Genomic DNA, 23,861 nt, shown 5'->3' on the forward strand with positions numbered 1-23,861 from the left:
AGTCTACAGTCTTTCATCAACATTTTATTTAGCATGTTTTTGTGAAATAAATGAAAGTAATGAGCTGTATGTCCAATACCAAGCATAACAATACAGCTTCTTAAAATATAGCATATTGCTAAAAAGCTTTTAACTGTGAGAAGTTTTTTTGTGTGTTTATATGATACCATACACCATCCATGCCAACTGTGAATTCTGTCATACATGCTCACTGCCTACATACGTGTTCATACAAAAATACATGAAGATCCCCCAAATGTAATCCTTGTTTGATATTAAAAGATGATGTGAGCTTTCTGAGTTAACTTTTTAAAACTGTTATAGCATTCCTTTGTTGTTGACTATCTTGTTAAATGGATATTTTCAGGGAAGAAATACAATTACATGTTCACCAGCAAAGGCTTGTTTGATAAGGATAAAAACATACTTTATATAAGTTGTTTGGCAGAGCTTAAAATTGGCTTTTAGTGATGTATTAATTGGTAACAGACATAATAATGAGATATTACATATATTACAGATATCTCATTTATTTACAGCATTTATTATTTACAAAGTATATGATGGAGGATAATCATGTCCCGATGAGTTGTTGTTCTTGTTGTTTTTCTATAAGATGAAGAAAAGCAGAAGGATTAAGGTTGAAGGACAAGGTATAAAATGCATAGATCAAGACACAGAAATAGAGACCCAATTTATTTCTGGAAAAGGCAAACATCTGTATGGGAAACTGAAGGGGAACAGGGCAGTTCTACTGAGCTCCAAAGGTCTGGTGTCTTTTCAATAATGAACACTTTACATACGAGGATCATTATTAAGCACCAAGTAAATATGCTTTCATTTGACTGTGTTTTTCAGCTTTGAAAAGAAAATTAGTGTCATTACACTGACCTGTTTAGGCAAGCAAAATTATTCTATTCAGTTGTCAGTGTTTCTTGCTTGAGATGTTTCTCTGAGAACAACTCATTTCTCTAATTACTTCCGCAAGATTATGCCTCTGCACATATCACCTACTGTATTCCATCTTGTAGTTGTATGAAAACTGCTTTGTTCCATACAGGCCTTGGTTACAGATATGGAGTCTCTGAAAATGGAAATTGTCATTTGTTCAGAGATGGAAGAAGTCATTATTGAGTGATCAACCATTGAATCAGATGCTTAAAATTTCAATTGTCTGTTTCTAGTACCATTAAAGCGGAACATTTTGTTGTTGTTAATATTCTGTACCTAAATGACTCCCAAAACTTGGGCTATGTAAAACTATTCCTCACTTAGGAAATCCTTTTAATACTCCTTTATTGAAGATCCTGAAGCAATAAAATAATTAGTAAAAGACCAGGAAGGGGACATGATGCATGAACATAATCCAAAACATTTTTTCATGCTTGCTGCTGTTATTTGTACAAGTGAGACATTTCTCTAGTGTCTTCTCTGCCCAAGAAAACAATTGACACTATGCGGATTTTGTGGTAAAATATTACGAATTTGCCTTATTTCACAGAGAACCTGCAGCTTTGGTGGCTTTGATTTGGCAAATCGCTCACTGCACATTGGAAACAGTTCAGATCAAATTGTGAGTATGACATTCAGTCATAAGATACATTCATACAGCCCAACAGTGGTGTTTGTAATGTGTTTAAAAATTAAAATGCTATAAATTTGGAATTGGTATAAAAGTAGCTAGAAGATCCAGGAGGATAATATCCATTTTCAATTATAATAGACTGAGCTGCTTCTTCATACTTTTATATTGCATTTCAAAAGATGTCATTTTCTAATGACAAATATCTTTATGATTGATTGATTGATTTGCCATCAAGTTGGTATCGACTCATAGTTACCATATAGATAGATTTTCTCCATGACAATCTGTCGCTAACCTGGTTCATTCAGGTCTTCCAGTGATACCCCCATCACCATTCTAAATGAATTCATCTACCTTGCTTCTGGTCATCATCTCTTTTTCCTTCCACCTCTCCTGGCATTAGACTCTTTTCCAGAATGATAGTGTTTTTTTTAATATGCCTGAAGTAGGATGATTTGAACCTGTTCATTTATGCCTTAAGTGAGAACTCTGGGTTGATTTATTTGATGATCCCATTTGTTTGTTTTATTGGTTGTCCTTGGTATTTTCAGGAGTTTCCTCCAATTCAAAGTTCAAAAGTGAAAATACTCTTTCTATTATATGTTTTGAAGGTCTCACAGGAAATACCATGGTTTGCACTATTTTGATCTTTGTAGGTATAACCACATCATGCCATAATAATTGTGGTGTATGATGCTGTTTGACTACATAAATAATTTATTGATACCAGAGAAAATTATTAGCACTAAAATGAATGTCCAAAAGTGTCATGACATGCTTATTAATCAAACACTAATACCAGACAATGCTCTGTGTAATTCTGAACATCATTTTGTACTTTGGCCACATGCAATCCTAGACAATTAGTAATGAAACTCCATAAGATCATAAACTTTTCAAATTTAACAAAAAGTTGGATATGGATGTTTTAAATTATGTTTTTTAATTTTTTTCTATTCAAAAGGAAGATGTGTAGCAGAATGTCATAAAATTATGAGAGTGACAAGGACTGTACTACTAGAAAACATTAGGAGATGGCTCAGTCTTTGAAATTTCAAAAGAATAAAAATTTAGTTCAGAGGAAGCTTGTCAATCTATATGTCAAACAAGATTTTTTTTTATTCGACCTTGTGACCATTCAGAAAACTATGATACTGTAATTGTTAACATGAGGACAGGTGAAATGGGGTATTTCCTAGGGAATTAGAAAGCATTAGTATTTATTCTACAAGAAGAATAAGATAGCTAGTAAAAGCCAACTATTCGAACCATATTTGCCATGATTTTATTGGCCAATCAGGATATTTAGCTTAACTAAGAGTATCAGATGAGTGAAAATCATCCTCCCTCTTCATCAAGTTATTCTGTCCAATGAATAAAGTATTCCAAAATAAGCTGATTAAAACTAAACTGGAGCCAAAAGCATAGGAAAGGTGTAGTGTCTAAGGCATAGTAGTCTACTTTTCACATTCTATTTATTCTACCCTTGCTTTCTCACTAATCATTCTGAAGAGGCCTGAAGGGGATCTGTATCCACTTGGACAGCTCTCAGCATAATCCTGAATTCAATGAACAGAGTAGAGATATGTCTCAGCAAATATATAGTTCTTCTTCCCATATTCTATATTCCCATATTCCAGTTGCAAACAAAGCTGGGAAAGGCAAAGATAAAGAAAATGTGAGGACATGAAGAGCATAACTCCATCCTGTATGCATTATTGCCCTGCTTAGGAAGGATATCACATTGAGAAAATGTTCAGCAGTGAATTAAATTGTTTCCAAGTTGTTTGATGCTAATACATAAGACTGGGCCAATAATTTTCTTTGAGAACTTCCAATTTAAAATGTAAGGGTCTATTTTATTGTCCTGAATCATCTTACAAATCTCCCTTTTTCTTAGGATATAGGCAGTGGGACTAGGCAGCTGGGATCATCATGTTTAGTTCTTGAAGGACTACACATATCACTGGTCTTGCATGATGAACAGGAATGGAAAAATTAATTTTTTCCTGACTGTTACCAGTTTTATGTTATTGAGTGTATATCTATTTCAATTGAAAAACAATTGCAGTTCACGCATGAAAATCAAAACAGCTTTTTAAAATTCATAGCCATTGATTTGTGTTGCAGAAGTTAGAAATGCTCAACCAACAATAATAGAATAGAATAGAATTCTTTATTGGCCAAATGTAGTTGGATCCACAAGGAATTTGTTTCCGGTGCATAAGCTCTCAGTGTACATACAAGTAATAGTGATAACCATGATCATATACAACATGAAAATACATTCATCATAAATCATATACAACATGAAAATACATTCATCATACAACATCATAAATCATAAGATGCAACACAGTGATAGTCATAGAGTACTAGCTAAGCAAACAACATAAATCATACTAGGGTACAAAAAAACCCATATAAATTGTAAGATGCAAGCAGCAAAGTTATAGTCATAAGATAAGGATAGGTAATAGGAAGATGAGGAGTATCATAGTAATACAGCTTTACTAAGTATTTTGACAGTGCTGTAGGAATTAGTTGTTAAACAGAGTGATGGCATGGGGGAAAAAATTGTCCTTGTGTCTAGTCATTCTGGTATGCAATGCCCTATAGCATTGTCTTGAGAGAAGAAGTTGAAACCGTTTGTGTCCAGGATGTGAGAGGTCTGTAGATATTTTTACAGCTCTCTTTCTTGCTCATGCAGTATATAGGTCCTCAATGGAAGGCAGGCTGGTAGCAATTGCTTTTTCTGCATATGAGAAACTTGCATTTCAAGAGCATTATTTGCATTTCTTGTAGACTGCCATAATAGAAAGTTATGTCTAAAAACCTTTCTTTTTGATTTTCTGCCAATGAATTGCTTATTCAAATGAACTTTGGGTTGGAGAATGGACAGGATTTAGACAGATGGGAAGAGCAAGAAAGAACAAAGGAAGGAATGTTATTTATATAATGTATATAAATTCTCACTGCCATGTGACAGGGAGATGGAAGTTACAAGGGAAATGTAGGTCAAGAAAAGAAAGTTGTGGGAAGCAGCGCATTTCTGATTTGATTTGGGGATTCTCTGGGAGTCTTGAATTAAAAAGGGGGGGTGGGGAGTTGATCTCATCCTCTTGTCTCTAAGTATCGCTGCCTTTTGTGCTGAATAGCTGAATGGCAACTCATCCATATGTTCACAGAACCCTATTTTGAGAAATTGTCGCCGATGTATAATTTCACTCTGAAACGTTAATATTCCTTTAACATTAGGCAAGACTTTCTCATGAATGACTGTGATGTTCTTTTGCTTGTTTTTTTGGGACTGTTTTTTTTTTCCCTTTCATTTTTTTTTCTGCTTTTGTGTATCTAGATTGGTTTTTCCTGCTCCAGGAGCCAATTTTGTGGTTTTGCTGAGCATTTGGGGATTTAGTAGGACAGGCAAGAGAGCATTGACATTAATCTGTGATTCCGTTACTAAAACACATCCTTCTCCTTTCCAAGTGTATCCAAACCATTGAGTTCCTGAATTGCCACAGAGTGATCTCTATAGAGGAGAGACGGAAATGTCTCTGAAAACATCTGGGCTGAATCCCTGGCCAGATGAAAAGTCTCAGGATGGTGGGGGTGAAACACAGCTGCATGAAGCTGGATCTCTAGAACACACGCATATGAAAGAAGACTTCAGGATATTAACCAGTTAGCAGGTTCTTGCTAGAGTTTGGAGCTCCCCTGCCCAAAATGAAGGCCTTCTGTCGATCCTTGTTTTACTTTCATCTCTCTAGTTGGGAATCTTTCTCTCTTCATCCATCTATGGCAGAAGTCCCCAACATTTTGGGCACCTGGGACTGGTTCTGTGGAGAGAGGTTTTTCTGCGGACCGGAGGCGGTATGGTTTTGTGTGCTGCCAGCATCACACGGATGGGGCTTTGCTTGTTTGTGCGGCCCGGTTGTTGGCATGCCACAGCCCAGTACTAGTCCACGGACCAGGGGTTGGAGACCCCTGATCTATGGAACCTAAAGCCATTTCCTTAAGCTGTTCTACAGCAGGTTCCAGAAGTGCAAACTGAAACACTTCTTCTGACAGCTCATTAATTTTTTGGAAATCCCTATTAATAGTTCTGGCCAGGGTTATGAATGGCAAATTCACCAAAAATATTTCAGGGTGATAGGCCTTTCTAAGTTCTTGCCATGTGAACTCCCAAAGGCATCTGAATTCTGACAATATGGGACTGGGTCTGGTTGGACCAGAATTAGTCTGGTCCAGTTTGCAATTGCTTTACTCATTAATCTAAAATGGTTCTAGTTGCCCTTCATCCTAGTTGTTCCCAGCTTTCTTGACCATTCTCCTGTTCATTTATTGCTTGAAGGTTGTGTAATCTTAACTAGATGTTCTTTTTTCCTATTCAGTATCCATAATTTTACTTGGTGGGGATGTTACCACAAAGTAATCCAGAAGGAGAGATTATTTATCCCAAGACCAATAAATATTATGCTTCCCTTGGCAGCCTTTGACATTGCACTTGAGCATTAGATTAACACTGTCGCCATATGAATGTGCTTGAGGTTAACCATGATCAGTTAAATGTCCATAGAATTTAGGCAGGCAGAATACAATTAACCTTATAAACAAGCATTCATCTCAGCCAAAAATCAAGAGTATTCTGAAAATTGATCTTAATGTGCAAGTAATAGATACAGGATGTGCGCTGCTTTTCAAATAGCTTGTCATAACTTCCAAAATATTTAAAGAGAAAGGACAAGAAAAAAGGAAAATTATCTGAACAACAATATATATTGAGCAATACTGATGTAAATGAGTTTCATACAAGGAGCTTATGAGTTGGATACATCTCTAATGTTTTTCTCTTGGAGTCAGCAGAGACATGCTTAATGGGAAATGATTGGATTATGCCACTTGTGTTATTCAATAAAAATGCATGCATGCAGGAATTATGTTATTTATGTTATGTCTATGAGTATAACATTAAAACCAATATAGGTGGCTAATTTGAATATATTGGCTGTGTGATGACATTTGTCCCTCTTTGTATGTAATAGTTTATTCTGGCTCAATGCCCATCAGGATTGTTATACTACAGGATGATGGATAGTAACTCACAATGACATTTTAAGTGATGGCTTAAGAATTGGGAGACAAGCATCATAGGGTAGTCAACGTATAATAACTAACCGCCCTTTCTTCCATTAATTTTTCCACCGAGAGGAATTTCAAGGAAAATATTGCAAATATTGTCAAAGGGGAAACACAGATTCCTGGGAAAAAGTAGTCTGATTAGAAGAACAATATATAACTCTCCCCTCTTACATTCACCCAGCTCACCAGAATGGGAAGGCAGAGCATGTTATGAATCTGATTGATTAGGAATGTACATCTGGTGGACCATGAAGATGGGCCTTCTTGATGATAGACCCTTCTTTATGGAACATCATTCCCTCTGAGTTCCAGTTGGCCCTCACCCTGTTGCTGTTCTGAAAGACCCTAAAAAATGATTTTGTTAGCCCTAGGGATCACAAATGGAGCTACTCAAGTAGCTGATTTGATTGTATTGTTGCCGCCATGGAGGATGTGGGGGGGATGTCTGTGGATGGTATTTTTAATGGGTTTTTAGTATATGGTGGGTTTTTTAAAAATGTTGTAAGCTTCCTGGAGTGACCTATCTATGAGTTGGGCGGCTCTATAATAATTTTTTAAATAAATAAAGTGTTTTGGGAATCTGCTATTTGAAGAATCTTTGTAAGGTATAGTGAGTCTGAGGATGGCTATAGAAGGATGAAGATGGGAAGCTGCTCTTTGTTTCAACTTCCCTTTCTTTTGTCAGGGAAAGGATGGCGATTTTGTCTACAAAGAAGTGATCAAGTCCCCTTCGACGTCCCGCATATCCCTTGGTAAGAAGGTGAAATCTGTAAAAGAAACCATGAAGAAAAGAATGTCTAAAAAATACAGCAACAGCAGCTTGTCAGAGCAGGTAATGCCAGTTTGTTTGTTTGTTCTTGTTTGTTTGCAGTGAAATCACTTCTTGAGCCTCTTTTGAGACCTCATGAAAAGGTACAACAGCATTACTTGAAAAACTCCCCACGGGGATCATGTACTAAACCAATTCCAAGGCCTTTCAAAACTAGTTACTGTGAAAAGAGCTTCAATAAAAATCATAAAAGGAAGGTAAAATTGAGTTAAGCCAGTAAAATTTACGATTTCATTTGATATGCGGTGGTAGTTCACATGTTATAAAGAATGCCTGAGTTTATATATACCCTGAGCAGGCCTCTAACCTTGTCAAAATGCGAGCAACATCCAAATCAAGGGTCTCTAGCCTTTTGGAGCTAGCGGGATACTTGGACATTCAAAAAGGGGGCAGGAAGGAGGGGCATTTTCCCCAAATGGTTCCCAAGAGGATCTGGTCAGCTTCAAAACACCTACTTACTAGAAGCCATACCCATCACTGGACAGCACATTATTTTATAAATCCCTTGGGCCTGTAGGACATCTTAATTTGTGCTTCCCTCTATAGCATGTCAGTTCCCATTGATTTTTTTTTCTAATAAAAGATATAAACATGGATTACATGGGGCAAAGAACTAACAAATGCCAAGAAATATGGCTGTGGGGGGAGCTCCAGGATCCAAAACATAGCACTAGGCCTGTTACAACAATCATTCCAATTGAAAAGCTTGTTAATACCACTTTACAATGCCTTGGTAAGGCCACACTTGGAATATTGCATCCAGTTTTGGTCACCACAATGTAAAAAAGATGTTGAGACTCTAGAAAGACTACAGAGAAGAGCAACAAAGATGATTAGGGGACTGGAGGCTAAAGCACATAAGGAATGGCTGCTGGAATTGGGTATGTCCAGTTTAATGAAGAGAAGGATGAGGGGGGACATGATAGCAGTATTCCAATATCTCGGGGGCTGCCACAAAGAAGAGGGAGTCAAACTATTTTCCAAAGCGCCTGAAGGCAGGACAAGAAGCAACGGATGGAAACTAATCAAGAAGAGAAGCAACCTAGAACTAAGGAGAAACTTCCTTAGAACAATTAACCAGTGGAACAACCTGCATCCAGAAGCGGTGAATGCTACAACACTGGAAGTTTTTAAGAAGAGACTGGACAGTCATTTGTCCAAAATGGTATAGGGTTTCCTGCCTGAGCAGGGGGTTGGACTAGATGACCTCCAAGGTCCCTTCCAACTTTATTATTATCTTCATTATTAAAATCCTTAGAAATATAACTTGTACTTACTCGATTAAATGTATTTTGTCCCTATGACCAGGGACAAATGAAAGTAGCAGAAACATTCATCAGTCACATACTTTATCATTATTTAAATGTTGAATACAATAGCGGTTTAAAACAAAACTATAGTAATTAAAAATATATTAAAATATAAACATTGTTTAAAAGTTTAAAAAGATTAAAAATATAAATAATGAATAATACAAGAAATATTAGGCTAGCTATCTTGTCCATACAGACAAACCTTCCATTGTATCTGTTACATGATTTCATCAGCTCTTAATTGATTTAAGGAAAATTCCACTCTGTACTGTGAAATCTCTGTAGTTTCATCATGCTTATTAATTCCATTACAAATACTTGTTCCATGAATTTTAGTTCATTGAAAAATGAATAGCACCTTTTATAGTTCCCTAAAGATGTGTTTTCAGAAGGCAAGTGGGCTTTTTCTTTGAAGATGTTTCTCTTCTCATCCAAGAAGCTTCTTCAGCTCTGACTGGATGGTGGAAGGATTTATATATCTTCCTTCCTTGTCTGCAAGCAATATAAATCCTTCCATTCCCCACCATCCAGTCAGAACTGAAGATGCTTCTTGGATGAAAAGAGAAACGTCTTCAAAGAAAAACAAGGAAGTCCAATTGCCTCCTGAAAAAGCATCTTTGGGAGCAACCATGACTTAGAGGACTGAGAATCTCCATAAGACTTTTATAGTTCCCTAACTTTTTAGGATAGAAAGGCAGCTCATATGAAAAATACATATTTGTATGCATGAATAAAAATAAGAAACAGATAGCCATGAACTACATAAACATTCTGCCCTGTTAGGAATGATATGTCAACATCTGAATAGAAGGACCATTAAATTTGATCATGGAAAGCAACCTGCAGCTTTGACATTTGTGCAATATGACTGCTTTACTATGAGGTTATCTGAGTAGCCTATAGCCAGTCAAAGAATACAGTGATGTATTCTGTTTTGGTAAGCAACTTTTTAAATCAGATAGTATGCTGAATAAAAAAAAAACCCACAATTTTCCTTTACAATACACTTAATTCCCTTATTACCGAGATCTATGATGATCCTTGATTCCTTTAAAACTCCTCTTTTAATTTTCCCTGCCAGAAATCAATTCGTTTTTTCCAAGCTTGTTGCTTTTGGCAAATTTCAGTCAGTTTAGTTTGGGAGGCTGTCAAAATAGCCAACACTTTTTATTGTTATTTTTTTCATCAATCTTTCCACTTTAACTACAGTATAAACATAACAAGTCATTGGCATCAGCTGGGAAGACAGTTAATATTGATGAAATATTGCCCTCTAGAGGCCTATCAAATAATCCAGTAGATCTATAGTAGATCATTATATTTTGCTATAGTAGATCATTATATTTTGCATTCAGGAGTAGTAGAATGCTGATCTTTGATACTCAAAGCACTCTAACGCAGAGGTCCCCAACTTTTGGGGCACCAGGGAGCGGTTCTGTGAAGAAAGGTTTTCCCGCAGACTGGAGGGGGCATGGTTTTGTGTGCTGCCTGTATCCCACAGATGGGGCTTTGCTTGTTTGTGCGGACCAGTTGCTGGCCCGGTACCAGTTCACGGCCCAGGGATTGGGGACCCCTGCTCTAATGTGTTCGTATTCTCTGAGGTAGCTTTATATTGCCAAGCTAAATTCAGTCCTTTACTCTTATCTGTAATGATATGGGACAGATTTCAAGGCAGAAAGGCACCATGGAAGTACAATAGCCTTTCATTGGGAATTTGGATCTGCTAGTTGCTGCAAACCAATCAACCAACTAACCAAATAAATAAATAAATAGTTTGTGGCTCTATACAGAAACAAGGCAGCCCTTATATCCATCTTGAAGTCCTTTCTTGTACAGTAGTCCATCACTGTAATAGCAGACTTTGAGCAGAAAACAAAGTCATTTGTTATCATGTTGGCTGTGGCAGTGCAAATGTTATAGCCTAGTTGGATTCTGACACTGACTCCTGTCCCAGTAGAGAGAAATATTTGCAAAGAAATTTTTTTTCTGTAATAGAAATCCCCATTCCTGCCCATGTTGTTAATTTTAGTCAAAGAAAAGCAAATATGACAATCCCATTGAGCCCAAAATTTCTGTTGCTAAGCGAGACAGTTGTTAAGTGAGTTTTACCTCATTTTACGACCTTTCTTGCCACAGTTGTTAAATGAATCACTACAGCTGTTAAGTTACTAACATGGTTGTTAAGTGAATCTGGCTTCCCCATTGACTTTGCTTGTCAGAAGATCACACAAGTTGATCACATTGACTCTGGGACACTGCAGCCATCATAAGTACGAGTCAGTTGCCAAGCATCTGAATTTTGATCACATGACCATGGGATGCTGCAATGGTCATAAGTGTGAAAAACGTCAGAAGTCACTTTTTTCAGTGATGTAACTTCGAACAGTCACTAAATGAACTGTTGTAAGTTGAGGATTATCTGTATACAGCTTTATAAGAATCAGAAGGAAGTGCAATTCTTAACAGCATATTTAAGAATGATTGTTAGCCATTTTTTAAATTTTTGAACCTCAGCCTTTCAGAGAGAATTAACAATTCTGTGCATCTTTTAAAAAGGCAGAACTTATTTTAAAAATGTGTTTACTTTGTGCGCATACTAAAATAGAATATCTTGTTCTGTGTCAAAAGCCAGTTTGAAAAATGGAATGCTTTAAAATATTAAGTTGATTTTATTTTTAAGTGTAAGAACATAACCCAACAAGTACTATAATCAGGAGGGACGATCTGCTCTAGGACTGTCATCCCAACTGTTCATAATGGTAAATTCTCAGATGGATAGTTTGAGATGAGGATGTTTGTTATGTTTAAAAACTTTCCTCAAGACTATACGGCAAGAAAAATGATAATATTTCTAAAGTGTTATTTGGCTGGCAAAATGGATTTTTAATCCCTTCCTGTCTAAGCCTCCCAAATCTGTAGAAAGTTGGGCCTGCCGAAGCAACTTTCAGCGGTGTGTGCAGAGATTATGGGTAGCCGTAGGACGGAGAAATTCTATTAAAAGAGAAAAATCATACATATATTGGATATAGCGTATAATATAGATAGAACATAGTGAAGTCCCTGTTCCTCTCCAGAGCTTTGACTTTGTAGATGACCTTACAATTTCAGAATTGGGAAAGAAGCAATACTAATACCATACTGGTTTTATGGCTCAGTCCAATGACTTGACTTCTGCAGGGTTCCAATGACCCATACTTCTGCGGTAAGAATGTATGGATGGGTCTGCCAAATTAATGGCAGCAAAATTATTTAAAATATAAGAAAGATAGACCTTAGGAAAAACAGAAGTCACTTTCTAACTAAACGTTTGTGGCTTGGTTTTCTCTGAAGAGTTGCTTGATTTGTGGGAAAGATATTTCCTGATGACTCTGCAGTACACAAATAATAGGCTTCATCAGATGGTTTGTGATTGCATGTCAGTGGAATAGCCAGCAATTCTTGATATCAGCAGGATTCTTCAATTCTTTCCTGCAGATATTCTAGAATAGTCTATAATGTTATTTTTATCGCCTTTAGAAAGTGCTTTCTAAAATGCACATACACCCCCATATCCACAAGCTAACTACTCTCCTAAGTGCAGATTGGTCCAGAAATCATTGTTCACATCCTTTTGGATCTGTTTTGGTATCTAAATAAAGAAATGAAGATGGAAAATGCACATTAATTTTCACGTCAAGGATTTTCAGTTTGTTTACATTTTCAAACCAAATTGTAGTACTAGATTAGTAGATTAATTCATGCTTTTGGTTATTTACTCCAAATAATAATACTTTTGTTACTTCATCAACCATTCAGTTAACACTGCATTAACCATTGTTAGCAAATGCTGCGTAAAATGCCTGATTCCAAGGCAGGACAGTTCTGGGAAACAATGCAACTGCAAAATTACAAATAGAACAAAGAAGTGGATGCTAGATTCAGATGGGTTTAATTAATGGCATGGTTTGATTAGGAATAAGTTAAACATTGCTTCTGCCAGTGATTTATATATTTTTCATACATTTGCAAAGAATATATGTAAGACATTACATATGTATGTAAGGAAAGCATACTCCAACTCCAACTCCAACTCATTAATTATGATCTTAAGAATAGAACTTTAAACTAGTTGAAAATACTATTATCAAACCTTCATTTCATACTAAAAAATCTGAACATGTATAAAACACATTAAATGAAATTTTTTCCAAAGGGAACTGAAAATAGTGTTGGGCTAACTTCAGATTTGAAAGAAAAATCTGGATTAAATCCTAGATCTCTCTATCTTAAAAAAATAGATTAGGCAACACACATTAGGCAACACACAAGTGCAAAACAGAACACAATTCTGAATTGTTCAAATGTGCTGAACGTATTGACCTGTTAGCTTCACTTATCACAAGATACTTTGTGTAAATATGCAAAACCTGTGTGCAAATTAGGAAGAGATTTCCTTCAGCTATAGGAAAATACCTGGGTTTAGGTTCTCTTCAGATGCCATTTTCTGTCTGACCCTTATCCTGGTCTTCTCATGATTCAGGAATACTGCTTTCTTGTTATTTACTGTGTCTTTTTAGCTTACAAGAAGTAAAAAAAAAAAGGAAATCATAGATAATTGCTGCTTTTTGTAGCATAGTTGAGGCCAAATCCTTAGCAATAAATTCTACTAGGATGCTGCAGAATTTTAAAACCACACAAACCAATAGTTCCATGTTTGAGTATATGGGAAATTGAATATCAATCATGAGGTTTTTGTCTTTCAGGAACCCAATATGGATGTAAGACCAGAGTCTCTTCAGGCACCACAGCCAAATACCGATACTTTGGATAAACCAAAGTTAAAAGCTGGTGGTTCAGTAGAAAGTTTGCGGAGTTCTCTCAGTGGCCAAAGCTCCATGAGTAAGTAATGTATATAAAGTCTCAGCTATATCAATTTAGATGTAAAAATCTCAACCTAAGGAAACATGGCCTAGACCAGATGCTAATACTTTGTTCATATTCTCTGCCTTCGTCCATTCTTCTTTGCCCCGTGTTTATCCGCATCTATTGTGAGGGTTAATTAATTCAAGTTTTTTGGGAAGTGGTTTGCAATTGCCTTCTTCCTAGGGCTGAGAGGAAGTGACTGGCCCAAGGTTACCCAGATGACTTTCTGCTTAAGGAGGGATTAGAACTTACTGTCTCCCATATACTAGTCTGGTGCCTTAACTGGACCAAATTGACTCTCTCTTAATTGTCTTAAGTAGCGAGAATCTAAGCCTTCTTGAGTCAAGTATCAGAGATAGTGGGGATTATTATCAGGGTTTTTTCTGTTTTTGTGGTTTTTCATTTAGGAAGTAATAGACGGCTCAGTTGAAGACTAGGATCACCATTAATGTTTGGGGAGAAGCAGAAGTTGTGCTAAGGCAAGAGCAGCCACACTACATAGATTTGTAAATCATCCAGAGTCACTTAGACGAAATAGGTGGTGTAGAAATTTGATAAATAAATAAATTTAAATAAATAAATCTCTGGGGAGCTATTCAGATCAGATGGTAAGCATGCCATTAAAGAAGCAAAAAGGCTATAGGATCTACTGTGTTTGCTGTTCTAATAACACCTAGAATGGTGATGTTAGACTAGAGTCAGGGGAATGTTCCTGACATTTTAGAGGATTACATGTCAGGATCTGCTTCTTGTCTTTTGCAATTCCTTTGCTTTTGCCTTTTTTCCCTGCACAAATAGGTGGGCAGACGGTAAGCACAACTGACTCTTCGACCAGCAATAGAGAGAGCGTCAAGTCTGAAGATGGTGATGATGAGGAGCTCGCCTACCGAGGGCCTTTCTGTGGTCGTGCCAGGGTTCACACTGACTTCACCCCCAGCCCTTATGATACGGATTCTCTTAAACTCAAGGTACTTTCCATGAATTCACTGGCAAGTTTGAATTAAGGGATATTGCTTACAAAGGTACTAAATGTTCTCTAAATGTTCCATAGTTGGGCCCGAGATCTGGTGGAAAGGACTACCTATCTAAACCATGATTTACTAGTTTCTCATTTTTATTAGATTCTAAATATAGTCCTTTTTAAAAAAGCTATCGTTTTTACAAACATTAATCAATATCTTTAAAGTGGTTATCTGACTACTTTGTTGTAATTAAGATGTGTGTATACATTTCTTTCTTTCTATATGGCTGCCCATCTCTCTCATAAAACTCTGGGTGGCTAATAAAAATTTGAAAATGCAATATAAATACAATATAAATGCACATCTAGACCAACGACCAACACAAAATGGCCACCAAAGCCACCATGCACCAACATTCTGGGTTCAATTACTCTCTTGACTCCCATGTTCAGGAAAATAGCCAGGTCTTCAATGTTTTCTTAAAAAGTGAGCAATGTCAGGTTAACCAAGACTTGGCTGGTATGGTATTCCAGAGTACAGGTGCAGTTGTAGAAAAGCCACACATCCTGGATCTCACTAGATGCAATTCCTGACCGATAGGCCCTTGAACATCTCCCTCTCACCTGACCTAATGGGACAGGTTCAAACAATGAGAGTAAGGCAGTCCCTCAAATACCTGTTCTCATACGTTAATATTTTCTCTCTCTCCCCCACTTTTTTCTGGATAATTGGAAAAGTCAACCCAAGTATTTACTTTTATAGAAAAGGTCCTGTTAAAAGGCAGGAACATGAGTGTGGATCAAAAATTGAGCCAATAGTGACAGGTGATTTTATTCCATATATACCTTTGACAAAAAAATATTTTCAGATATAAATTGCTCCCGTCTAAATACTTAGTTATGAAGACTCATGCCGAAGATATTTTTTTTAAAAAAATCTTTACAGGTATAATGTGTTTTTTTTAAAAAAAAAAAAAAAAACTAGAAGTATGTTTTATGTTCAGTTAAAATGCTGCAGAATTAAGAAGTGGAGTCTCTTTATGTAAAGAAAAAATAATTGAGCCATCCTTTTATTTGCTTAATTTCATTTTTTTAAAAAAAAAATATGAAGGATTCCACAAGAGGTTGTACACATAAGAGGTATCGGGATGGTTTTAGTACATCCCTGAAATGTATTTTTTTTCTCAACTACAGAAGGGTGATATTATTGATATAATTAGCAAGCCTCCCATGGGTACCTGGATGGGCCTTCTGAATAATAAAGTTGGTACTTTCAAATTCATCTATGTGGATGTGTTAAATGAAGAGGAAGAAAAGCCTAAAAGGCCCACAAGGAGGCGTCGAAAAGGAAGATTACAGCAGCCCAAATCTGTTGAGGATCTCCTCGATCGCATCAATTTAAAGGTCAATTTCCATTTTTTCCTATTTCCTATTTCTTGGTTCTTATAAGCAAGACTTGTTTTTCTCTCTATGTAAGCAAGGATGCTTATCCTTTAGTACAATGGTTCTCAACCTGTGGGTTGGGACCCCATTTGGGGTCGAACAACCATTTCACCGGGGTCGCCAAACAACGCAGTCCGCCATTTTTTTTCCCTTTTCCTTAGCTGTGCTACTCCCTTTTATTCTATTGGATTTTGAAAGCCAATAGAATAGACTCTCTTGAATAGAGTCTAATTCTATTGGCTTTCAAAAGCCAATAAGAATTATCCAGGCTGTCTCTGCCCTGCTGAGCCCACCAAAAGTCCCATTCTGCAAACGGTGCTACACCAGTTGAGTAGTCCTTAACTTACAACCGGTTGAGTAGTCTTTGACTTACAACCGGTTGGGGGTCGCGGCATTAAAAAGGTTGAGAACCACTGCTTTAGTAGTTATCAGCTTCAGGTAGCCAGTGCATGACAATCTTTTGGCTCAAAATATCCAGAGGAAATTTGCTTAGTCCCACAATGTGGGCATTGCAGGATCCCATATAACAAGGTAGGAAATCACGATTAAACTTAATTCTCTGCAGATCATCTGCTCTTTTAAAATTCTCCCTGCTTTCAAAATATGAGAGAAATGAAGAAACACGACTTCATTCACAGGAACATCAGATATGGAATTGCTCCAGTCCCTTGAATAGAAGTTGTTAAGTCTAGAGTTTTTTTTATTTATGCAAGTGGGGTAATATGTTTGCTTGTTTATCATTTCTGTGTGTGTGTGTGTAATTTTTATGGGTTAGATCGGGGTTAGTGTTAGGATTTTTTAAAATAACATTCTTAATATTTAGTAAACAGCATGTTGTCTGGGTTCATGTAATTAAAAAAACAATGAATAATAATTAATTATCATAAACAATATGTTAATTAATCGCTCAGTAGTCTTCTTCTTACTAATATACATTCCTTTCTAACTCGTTTTTCTAGCCATTGATAAAAATTATCCCATGTTCTAAAATACACTGAGTCTTCTTTCTCTTTTATCTTTAATGTCAATATTGTTTATCATTATATGCAATGCCCAACTAACCAAAATAACTCACACAACAATCATGTTCTAATTTGAGTTGCCTTCTCATTACTGATTTTAGTTCACAGAGGAATGTGAAAATAGATTAAAACTCTTAAATAATGGCAATGGGATCTATGCTTATCTTTATGTAATGCTTCTTTGTCTATATTTATATTTTGGGGTTTAAAAATAAAGCGTAGTCCATAGAGAAACGTTACAATAAATACTATTTGAGCTAATGCATTTTGAGTTAATTAGGTCTTGGACCCTTTGCTTCAGATGATATAAATATTCCTTGGCTTTAGGAATGGAAGCTTTTAACATGTAACTTGATGGAAAAATTATCTACTTTTTATAAGTTAATTTATACAGCATTCAGACACAATAATGTTGATAAAGAATAGTATATCATAGCATAATAAGTCAGCAAATTGAGTCTATCTTAACTGAATGTTGAGAAGGACTGTTGAGTCCTGTTCATGTTTCCTGAAAACTTCCTCTTGAGCTCATTCATTGAAGGGGAGCTGACCACCCCTACATATAGTTGGTTTAACTTTGTAATAGGTAGAAAGAATAACCTTGTGGAACAGGAAGAAGAGCTGCAACCAAGAGAACAGTCAGTTCAAAGAAATCTGAATTCAGGCCAAACCTGTAACCTGAGTAAGCGCCTCAGACAAGACCATACTTAACTTTTTTATCAAGAGGATAAAGAGAAGGAAGGGATAAAATTTGTAAGCTTTTGTTATTGTAACTTTATAATAAAAATAGTATAACATAAATGACTTTAGTCTCTTAGTCTGATTTATCTTAGTGGGATATATACTGTCAAATACGGTTATTGTTTTGTTTCCCCCCCCCCCCACTCCCAGAATCTGCTTTCTTGTGAATTAGATCTCAGTATCTCTTTCCTGAAAATTAATATATTGTTCCTAAATCCTGGGATGATCTTAAAAAAAGGTTTGACCTTTTTCTCTGTAGCAACGTTTAGTAACCATATTTCATCTTCTCAAGACTAAATATTTTGAGTTTATTTAATCTTTCACCATAGGACTTAGGTTTCAGGATAGCCTCTTGCTATCCTGATTTGAGTTCTCTGAACCTGTTCCAGTTCATCTGATTCATTCTTAACACATAATGCCTGTCACTGAATATTTTATTTAAAGTGACAATTGCTCAACACAATAGAACTATTTGTTTTGCTGATGCAAACTGCATTTCCCTTTTTTGTAGTCACGTCATATTCCTGGCTCACACCCAGTTTACAGTCAACTATTCCTGCCTATTTTGAATTCCCAGTTTCCATTATAAAGAATCCTACTTGCTTCTGAGTTCATTAGAATCTACTTGTTGAACTATACTCATCTATAGTTTCCCTTGAACTCTAGTAATGGTTTTTCTATTCCTATCTAGAATTTTCCCCCTTTGTGTTCTACTATTTTCACTTCAACTAAGACTTCTGTATTAGTTAGTGTCAAAGATCAAAGACAGATGATCCTCTTGTGCCTTCCTTTGATATTTATTTATTTAAATTTATTGCCTGCTCATTGAACTCTACCAGTTGAAGAACAAAATTCTTGGAAAAATAAGTCACAAAGTTCCTGAAAGAGCCCTCCTTGGCACAATTTGTCTCCCAACACTTATTAAAGTAGTTAAAATCTCCCTATACTTTGACTTCCATGTCTCTTTCAAAGATGTGCAGTTTGCTTTTGGAAGACAGTATGTGTATCCCAACAGCCAGGCAGATAATAGTAATTTATGTCATATTTTTACTCATATGGTCTCTATCGGATTGTAAAGTTAATTCATCTGAATTTTTGAGCATATATGAACATTTTTAACTCTTCCTTTTCTACTGCTTTTGTTCCTTTTGAACAAATTGTATTCCTGTCATGGAAGTCAACCCACCCTGTCTCCATGAGACCTATTAAATCAGATTTGCCTTCCTGTACCAAAGGTTCAAGCTCATCTTCATTATTCTAATAGTCTATACAGTCTAATCATTAACATATAGTGGTTTAATAGCCCAGGTGAAAAAGTATTTCTCTTTCTTTTCAGAGTGCAGAAAGCTTGATCTGAAGATTTAAGGGTTTTATTTGCCAACTCCCAGTGGATTCAGTTTAAAGCTCTCCCCATTTGGCTCAACATGTTTCAGCCAAATACATTTTTACCATCCTTATGAGGTGCAGCCCATTTCATGCCAGCAGTTGATTCTCCAGATAATGCAATCATGGTCCTGGAAATTATTTGAATAGCTGATGCTTCATTTCCAGTATTCTTGTTTTCCTCCTCAGTCCTCCTTCAGAGACCAAAGAGTGGATGATCACATTACCTAACACTGAAATTATTGATTCCAGCTAATTAAGCCTGGATTCAACTCTTATGGATTTTATTTAATAAACATTTTTAATTTGTTTTGCTTCATGCTTATTATCAGATGGGATTGACAGTCTTATTTCTTTTTATCCTTTTTCTGCTCTGCTATTAAAGTAAGGTAACTTTTTAAAAGCAAGCTGATTTTAGATGATTGGATTCTCAATTCCACAGCAGGAACAATGTGCACAATTTAGTGGATAATACTGCCTGTGGTTAAATCTCTACAGATGTTCTGTGATCACATATTGTGTTTTCCTAATATAAAGTATACTTGTTGTTTTTATTGTCAATAATTCTCTTTGTTTTCTCTGCTAAATTTCCTGATAAATTTCCTATTTGTCACAGTTTTGTTTAGAGAACCAATTATCCATGCATAGTTATTAATTTACTCTTCTAGAAAGATTCATTGTACCTGCTTTGCTTTTGTTTTGTTTAAATCCTGTTTGACATTAAGGCTGTGAAAGAGCCAGGAATAAATTTAGCTATTCAATGAATAATTCTGTCTGTTCAGCAAGGATGGATAGATGGACTCTGTCTCAGACATTTTCTGCAAATAAGAGTGGCTCCTCCAAACATCATTAAAATGTGATCACAGCTAAAAATTTTACTGTAAAGAAAGAAAGAAAGACAAATCATTAAACAAAACAAAGGTTTATAGGAGAGTGAGAGCAGCACAGTTCATGAGATATTAAAACATTATAGCCAATCGGAAAGTTGCAAGGATCAAATCTCTAAGGAAAGAGATGGTAGGCCTTTTGAAAAGAGAATTCCAACATCAATGAGACAATAACCCAACTGTGGAGCAGTGAAGGAAGAGTAAACTTTTTGAGAAGCTGTTACCTGTCTCCCCAAAGCTCTCTTACATTTTTTTTTATTGCCAGTAAAGCTACTTGAATAGAAGAGAGCAATTGCTAACAGCTGGGCTCCTGGCAAGAAAGATGTTTTTTTTTTTTTATTATAGCAGCTGTCTAAAATAAATCCATAGTCTCCATTCTGAGCTATAATATGTGCAACTATCTCACTCTAGAGGTATCTCAGCAATCTTGCCCTAACTAAAACACACTCAGGTGGAACAGGCCCAGGCTACCGTCATTTTTTTCTTCTTTTCCTCATCACCATCCTTGAAAGGTAATTCTTCATAAAAGATAGACTGCTCTTAGTATGCAACAAATGTCACTTTGTCTCTTCTTATATATTTTATTCAGTCAAACGTTAAAATGAGGAAAAAATGGATATTTTTATATATATTTCAAATAAATAGGAGCATATTATGCATGATGTTTAAATAAAATATAGGTTGTATTTGTTTTTGGCCAGACTGGACTGTATTTTAGAAAAATCAAGACTAGCTGCAGCCAAACAATATTTACATGTAACTAAAGCATGTGTGATGATGCCCACTGCCAATGAAAGAAGAGTTAATGTAATTGACTGATTGTGTGCTGTCAAGTTAATGTTGACTCTTAGCAATCACATACAGGTAATCCCCGACCTATGACTAGTCTCTTAGCAACCGTTTAAAGTTACAGCAGACTCTGAAAAAGCTACTCCTGATCCAGATTCAAAGTCCTAATGGCCGCCATCCCTAAAGCCACATAAACACATTTTGCTTTGGTTTTTTTAAAATATTTTATTTTTTTATGTTTACAATTTGTTAGTGCTTAATAAACAACATGTTGTTGGGGCCAAATGTTTAACTTAATAATGCATATTAAATTCCTAATCTCTACCCCCTTTTTCCAACCATTGGTAAAATACATCCCATGCTTGGAAGTATTCTGTATCTTCTTTTCCTTTCATTTTCAAAGTAAGCCTATCCATTTCTGCATAGTCCAAAATTTTCTTAATTATCTCTTCTTCAGCTGGTATTTCTTCATTTTTCCAATGCTGCGCAAATACAATTCTTGCTGCTGTAAATACACGTAACATTAAATACAAACATTTTTTTCTCATGTTTTTCTGAGATTATACCTAAAAGCAATAGTTCCGACTTAAAATCTACGTGTTTTCTTAACATTGTCTCTAACCACCTAACTATTTTTGACCTTTTTTTTTTTTTGCTTTGGGACATGTCCACCAAAGATGATAATATGTGACATAAACACATTTTGGGTGCTCAGTAACCAGCCCCCATTTACAGCAACATCCTGTAGTTTTTGCCTGAAACCAGCATTTACTTCTAGTTTCTAGCAAAAAAAACCCAAAACCGTCTCATAATGAATAATGGGCTCACTTAACAACCGGCATTTACTTAATGACCATAAAAAGGTAGTAAAATTCGATGCAATTGCAAGGTGATCTGCTTATTAATCATTACAAATTACTAAGATCGTTGCAAACTAAGTTACAGTCCTAAATCGAGAACTACAGTACGTGTAGATAGATTTTCTCCACAAGAATTTGTTTCCAATTTGGTCTTCCAATAGTGTACACATCACCACTGTGACTGAGTCCATTTATCTTGCTGCTGGTTGTCTTCTTCTCTTTCCTTCCACAGAGAATCAGATTTTTGCATAATATGTCCAAAGGATGATAATTTGAGTCTCAAGTGACATATTGGCCATTACTGGTTTCATCAGGACTCTTCTCCAATACCAAAGTTAAAAAGATGTCAATCTTGATTTCAACTTTTATTTTTAGAGAATAAAATTCTGGTCTTTGTAAATATAGCCGCATCCCAGCATCTGATTTTTTTTTTCCTCAAGGCCTTCACTGCTACTCTATGAAAGGCTAATCTGTGATCTATTGCTTGACTCCTGGTCTTTCAACTGTTTTTAGTTGATCTTGAAAGGGAGAAGCTATCCACTGTTTCAATATTTTCATTGTCAGTTCTAAGGCTGGTTGCTGTACCAGTTACCACTAGCTTGGGTCTTATTTATAGTTAATCTTAGTTCCATTTACTCAGTCTTCTCCTTGATCTTCACTATTAGACTTTATTTGCATTTTCAGCTATCAAAGTATCTTTTTTTCTCTAATTTTAAAACCACATTCATCTTCTTGCAATTTTAAAACCACACTCATCTTCACTCAGTATGAATAAATAATGTAGTAAGTATATCATTAAGTATTATTTTTTTAAAATCAAAGGGCTGATGGAATAGTAGGCTTTTTCCTGGAAAAAGTACGTGGCCACCCACAACAGTGCTTGTTTAGCCTATGCCAGGGATAGGCAACTTTGGCTCTTTTATGACTCGTGGACTTCAACTCCCAGAATTCCTGAGCCAGCTCGGCTCAGCTTGGAAACCTCTCCCTTTCCCCTTAGCATGGCTGGCTCAGGAATTCTGGGAGTTGAAGTCCACGAGTCATAAAAGAGCCAAGTTTGCCTACCCATGTCCTAAATCCTCCTGTTCTAAGTGGTGAGCCTCCTAGGCCAGGAGTATGCAACCTTGGCTCTTTTATGACTCGTGGACTTCAACTCCCAGAATTCCTGAGCCAGCTTGGCTCAGCTTGGAAACCTCTCCCTTTCCCCTCAGCATGGCTGGCTCAGGAATTCTGGGAGTTGAAGTCCACAAGTCATAAAAGAGCCAAGGTTGCCTACCCCTGGCCTAGTGCCAGTGATAGAGAAACTTGATAATTAAGCAAGTTGCATTAATTGAGTCAGAACTTCCAGATAATACTGTGATAAGGGGAAATATTGAGACAGTTCAGGAATTGAAAGTGCTGCCTCGGAGGAAGGCAAAATGCAAACAAAAGCTAAGTCTTATTCTTGGTATGCATCAGGCTTCTGTAGACATGAGATATACATTTTAAATATTGCAAGCACCCGTGTATAGCACAAAATGGTTATATTTCAGATAAATTTAGAACCGAAGAGGAAGTAGTGGAGTAGGATAGAAGGGGGAGGGGAAAATAAAGGGTGAAGACTACAAGAATATTCACATCTGGGATTCATGACTGGGGGAGGGTATAGATGGAAGAAATATTTGTATTCATGATACTAGCTGCCATTTGATTTTTTTAAAAAAAAAAAAAATTACTGCAGAAAGCCAGTAAAGGCTGTGACCTGAGTTTATTTCAAGTTGGAATGACACAGTCTGCATTATATCTTGAATGAAGAATTCAAGGAGTTAACGGATTAACTTCTTAGCCACTTCACTCCATGCGTCTTCTTTCATCAGATGGACTACCTGCCAATGTGGCACATCAGTGAGGAAAATCTCACACTGGCACTGAAGTGTGTGACAGTTGTGTTGCAGAGGAAGTTTTATAGGGAATACAGAATATAAAATCCACAGTCAAAAAGAAAGTGGAAATCTGTTCTGGTTGAGA

At 36.3% G+C, this 23,861-nt stretch overlaps 1 protein-coding gene across 4 annotated transcripts in view; it reads left to right on the forward strand.

The window, feature by feature from the left end:
- Positions 1-23,861, forward strand: part of SASH1 (SAM and SH3 domain containing 1) — a 590,968-nt gene that overhangs the window by 556,316 nt on the left and 10,791 nt on the right. For all 4 annotated transcript variants that reach the window (XM_039346873.1, XM_039346876.1, XM_039346874.1 and 1 more), the window contains exons 11-15: positions 1,502-1,573; positions 7,413-7,559; positions 13,612-13,747; positions 14,570-14,739; positions 15,927-16,136. In XM_039346873.1, the coding sequence (XP_039202807.1) occupies positions 1,502-1,573; positions 7,413-7,559; positions 13,612-13,747; positions 14,570-14,739; positions 15,927-16,136 (735 nt within the window). The remainder of the gene's footprint in view (positions 1-1,501; positions 1,574-7,412; positions 7,560-13,611; positions 13,748-14,569; positions 14,740-15,926; positions 16,137-23,861) is intronic.

Source organism: Crotalus tigris, unplaced genomic scaffold (genome assembly GCF_016545835.1).
Source record: "Crotalus tigris isolate CLP2741 ecotype Arizona unplaced genomic scaffold, ASM1654583v1 scf7180000018030.5226217, whole genome shotgun sequence".
In the NCBI taxonomy this organism is placed as follows: domain Eukaryota; kingdom Metazoa; phylum Chordata; class Lepidosauria; order Squamata; family Viperidae; genus Crotalus; species Crotalus tigris.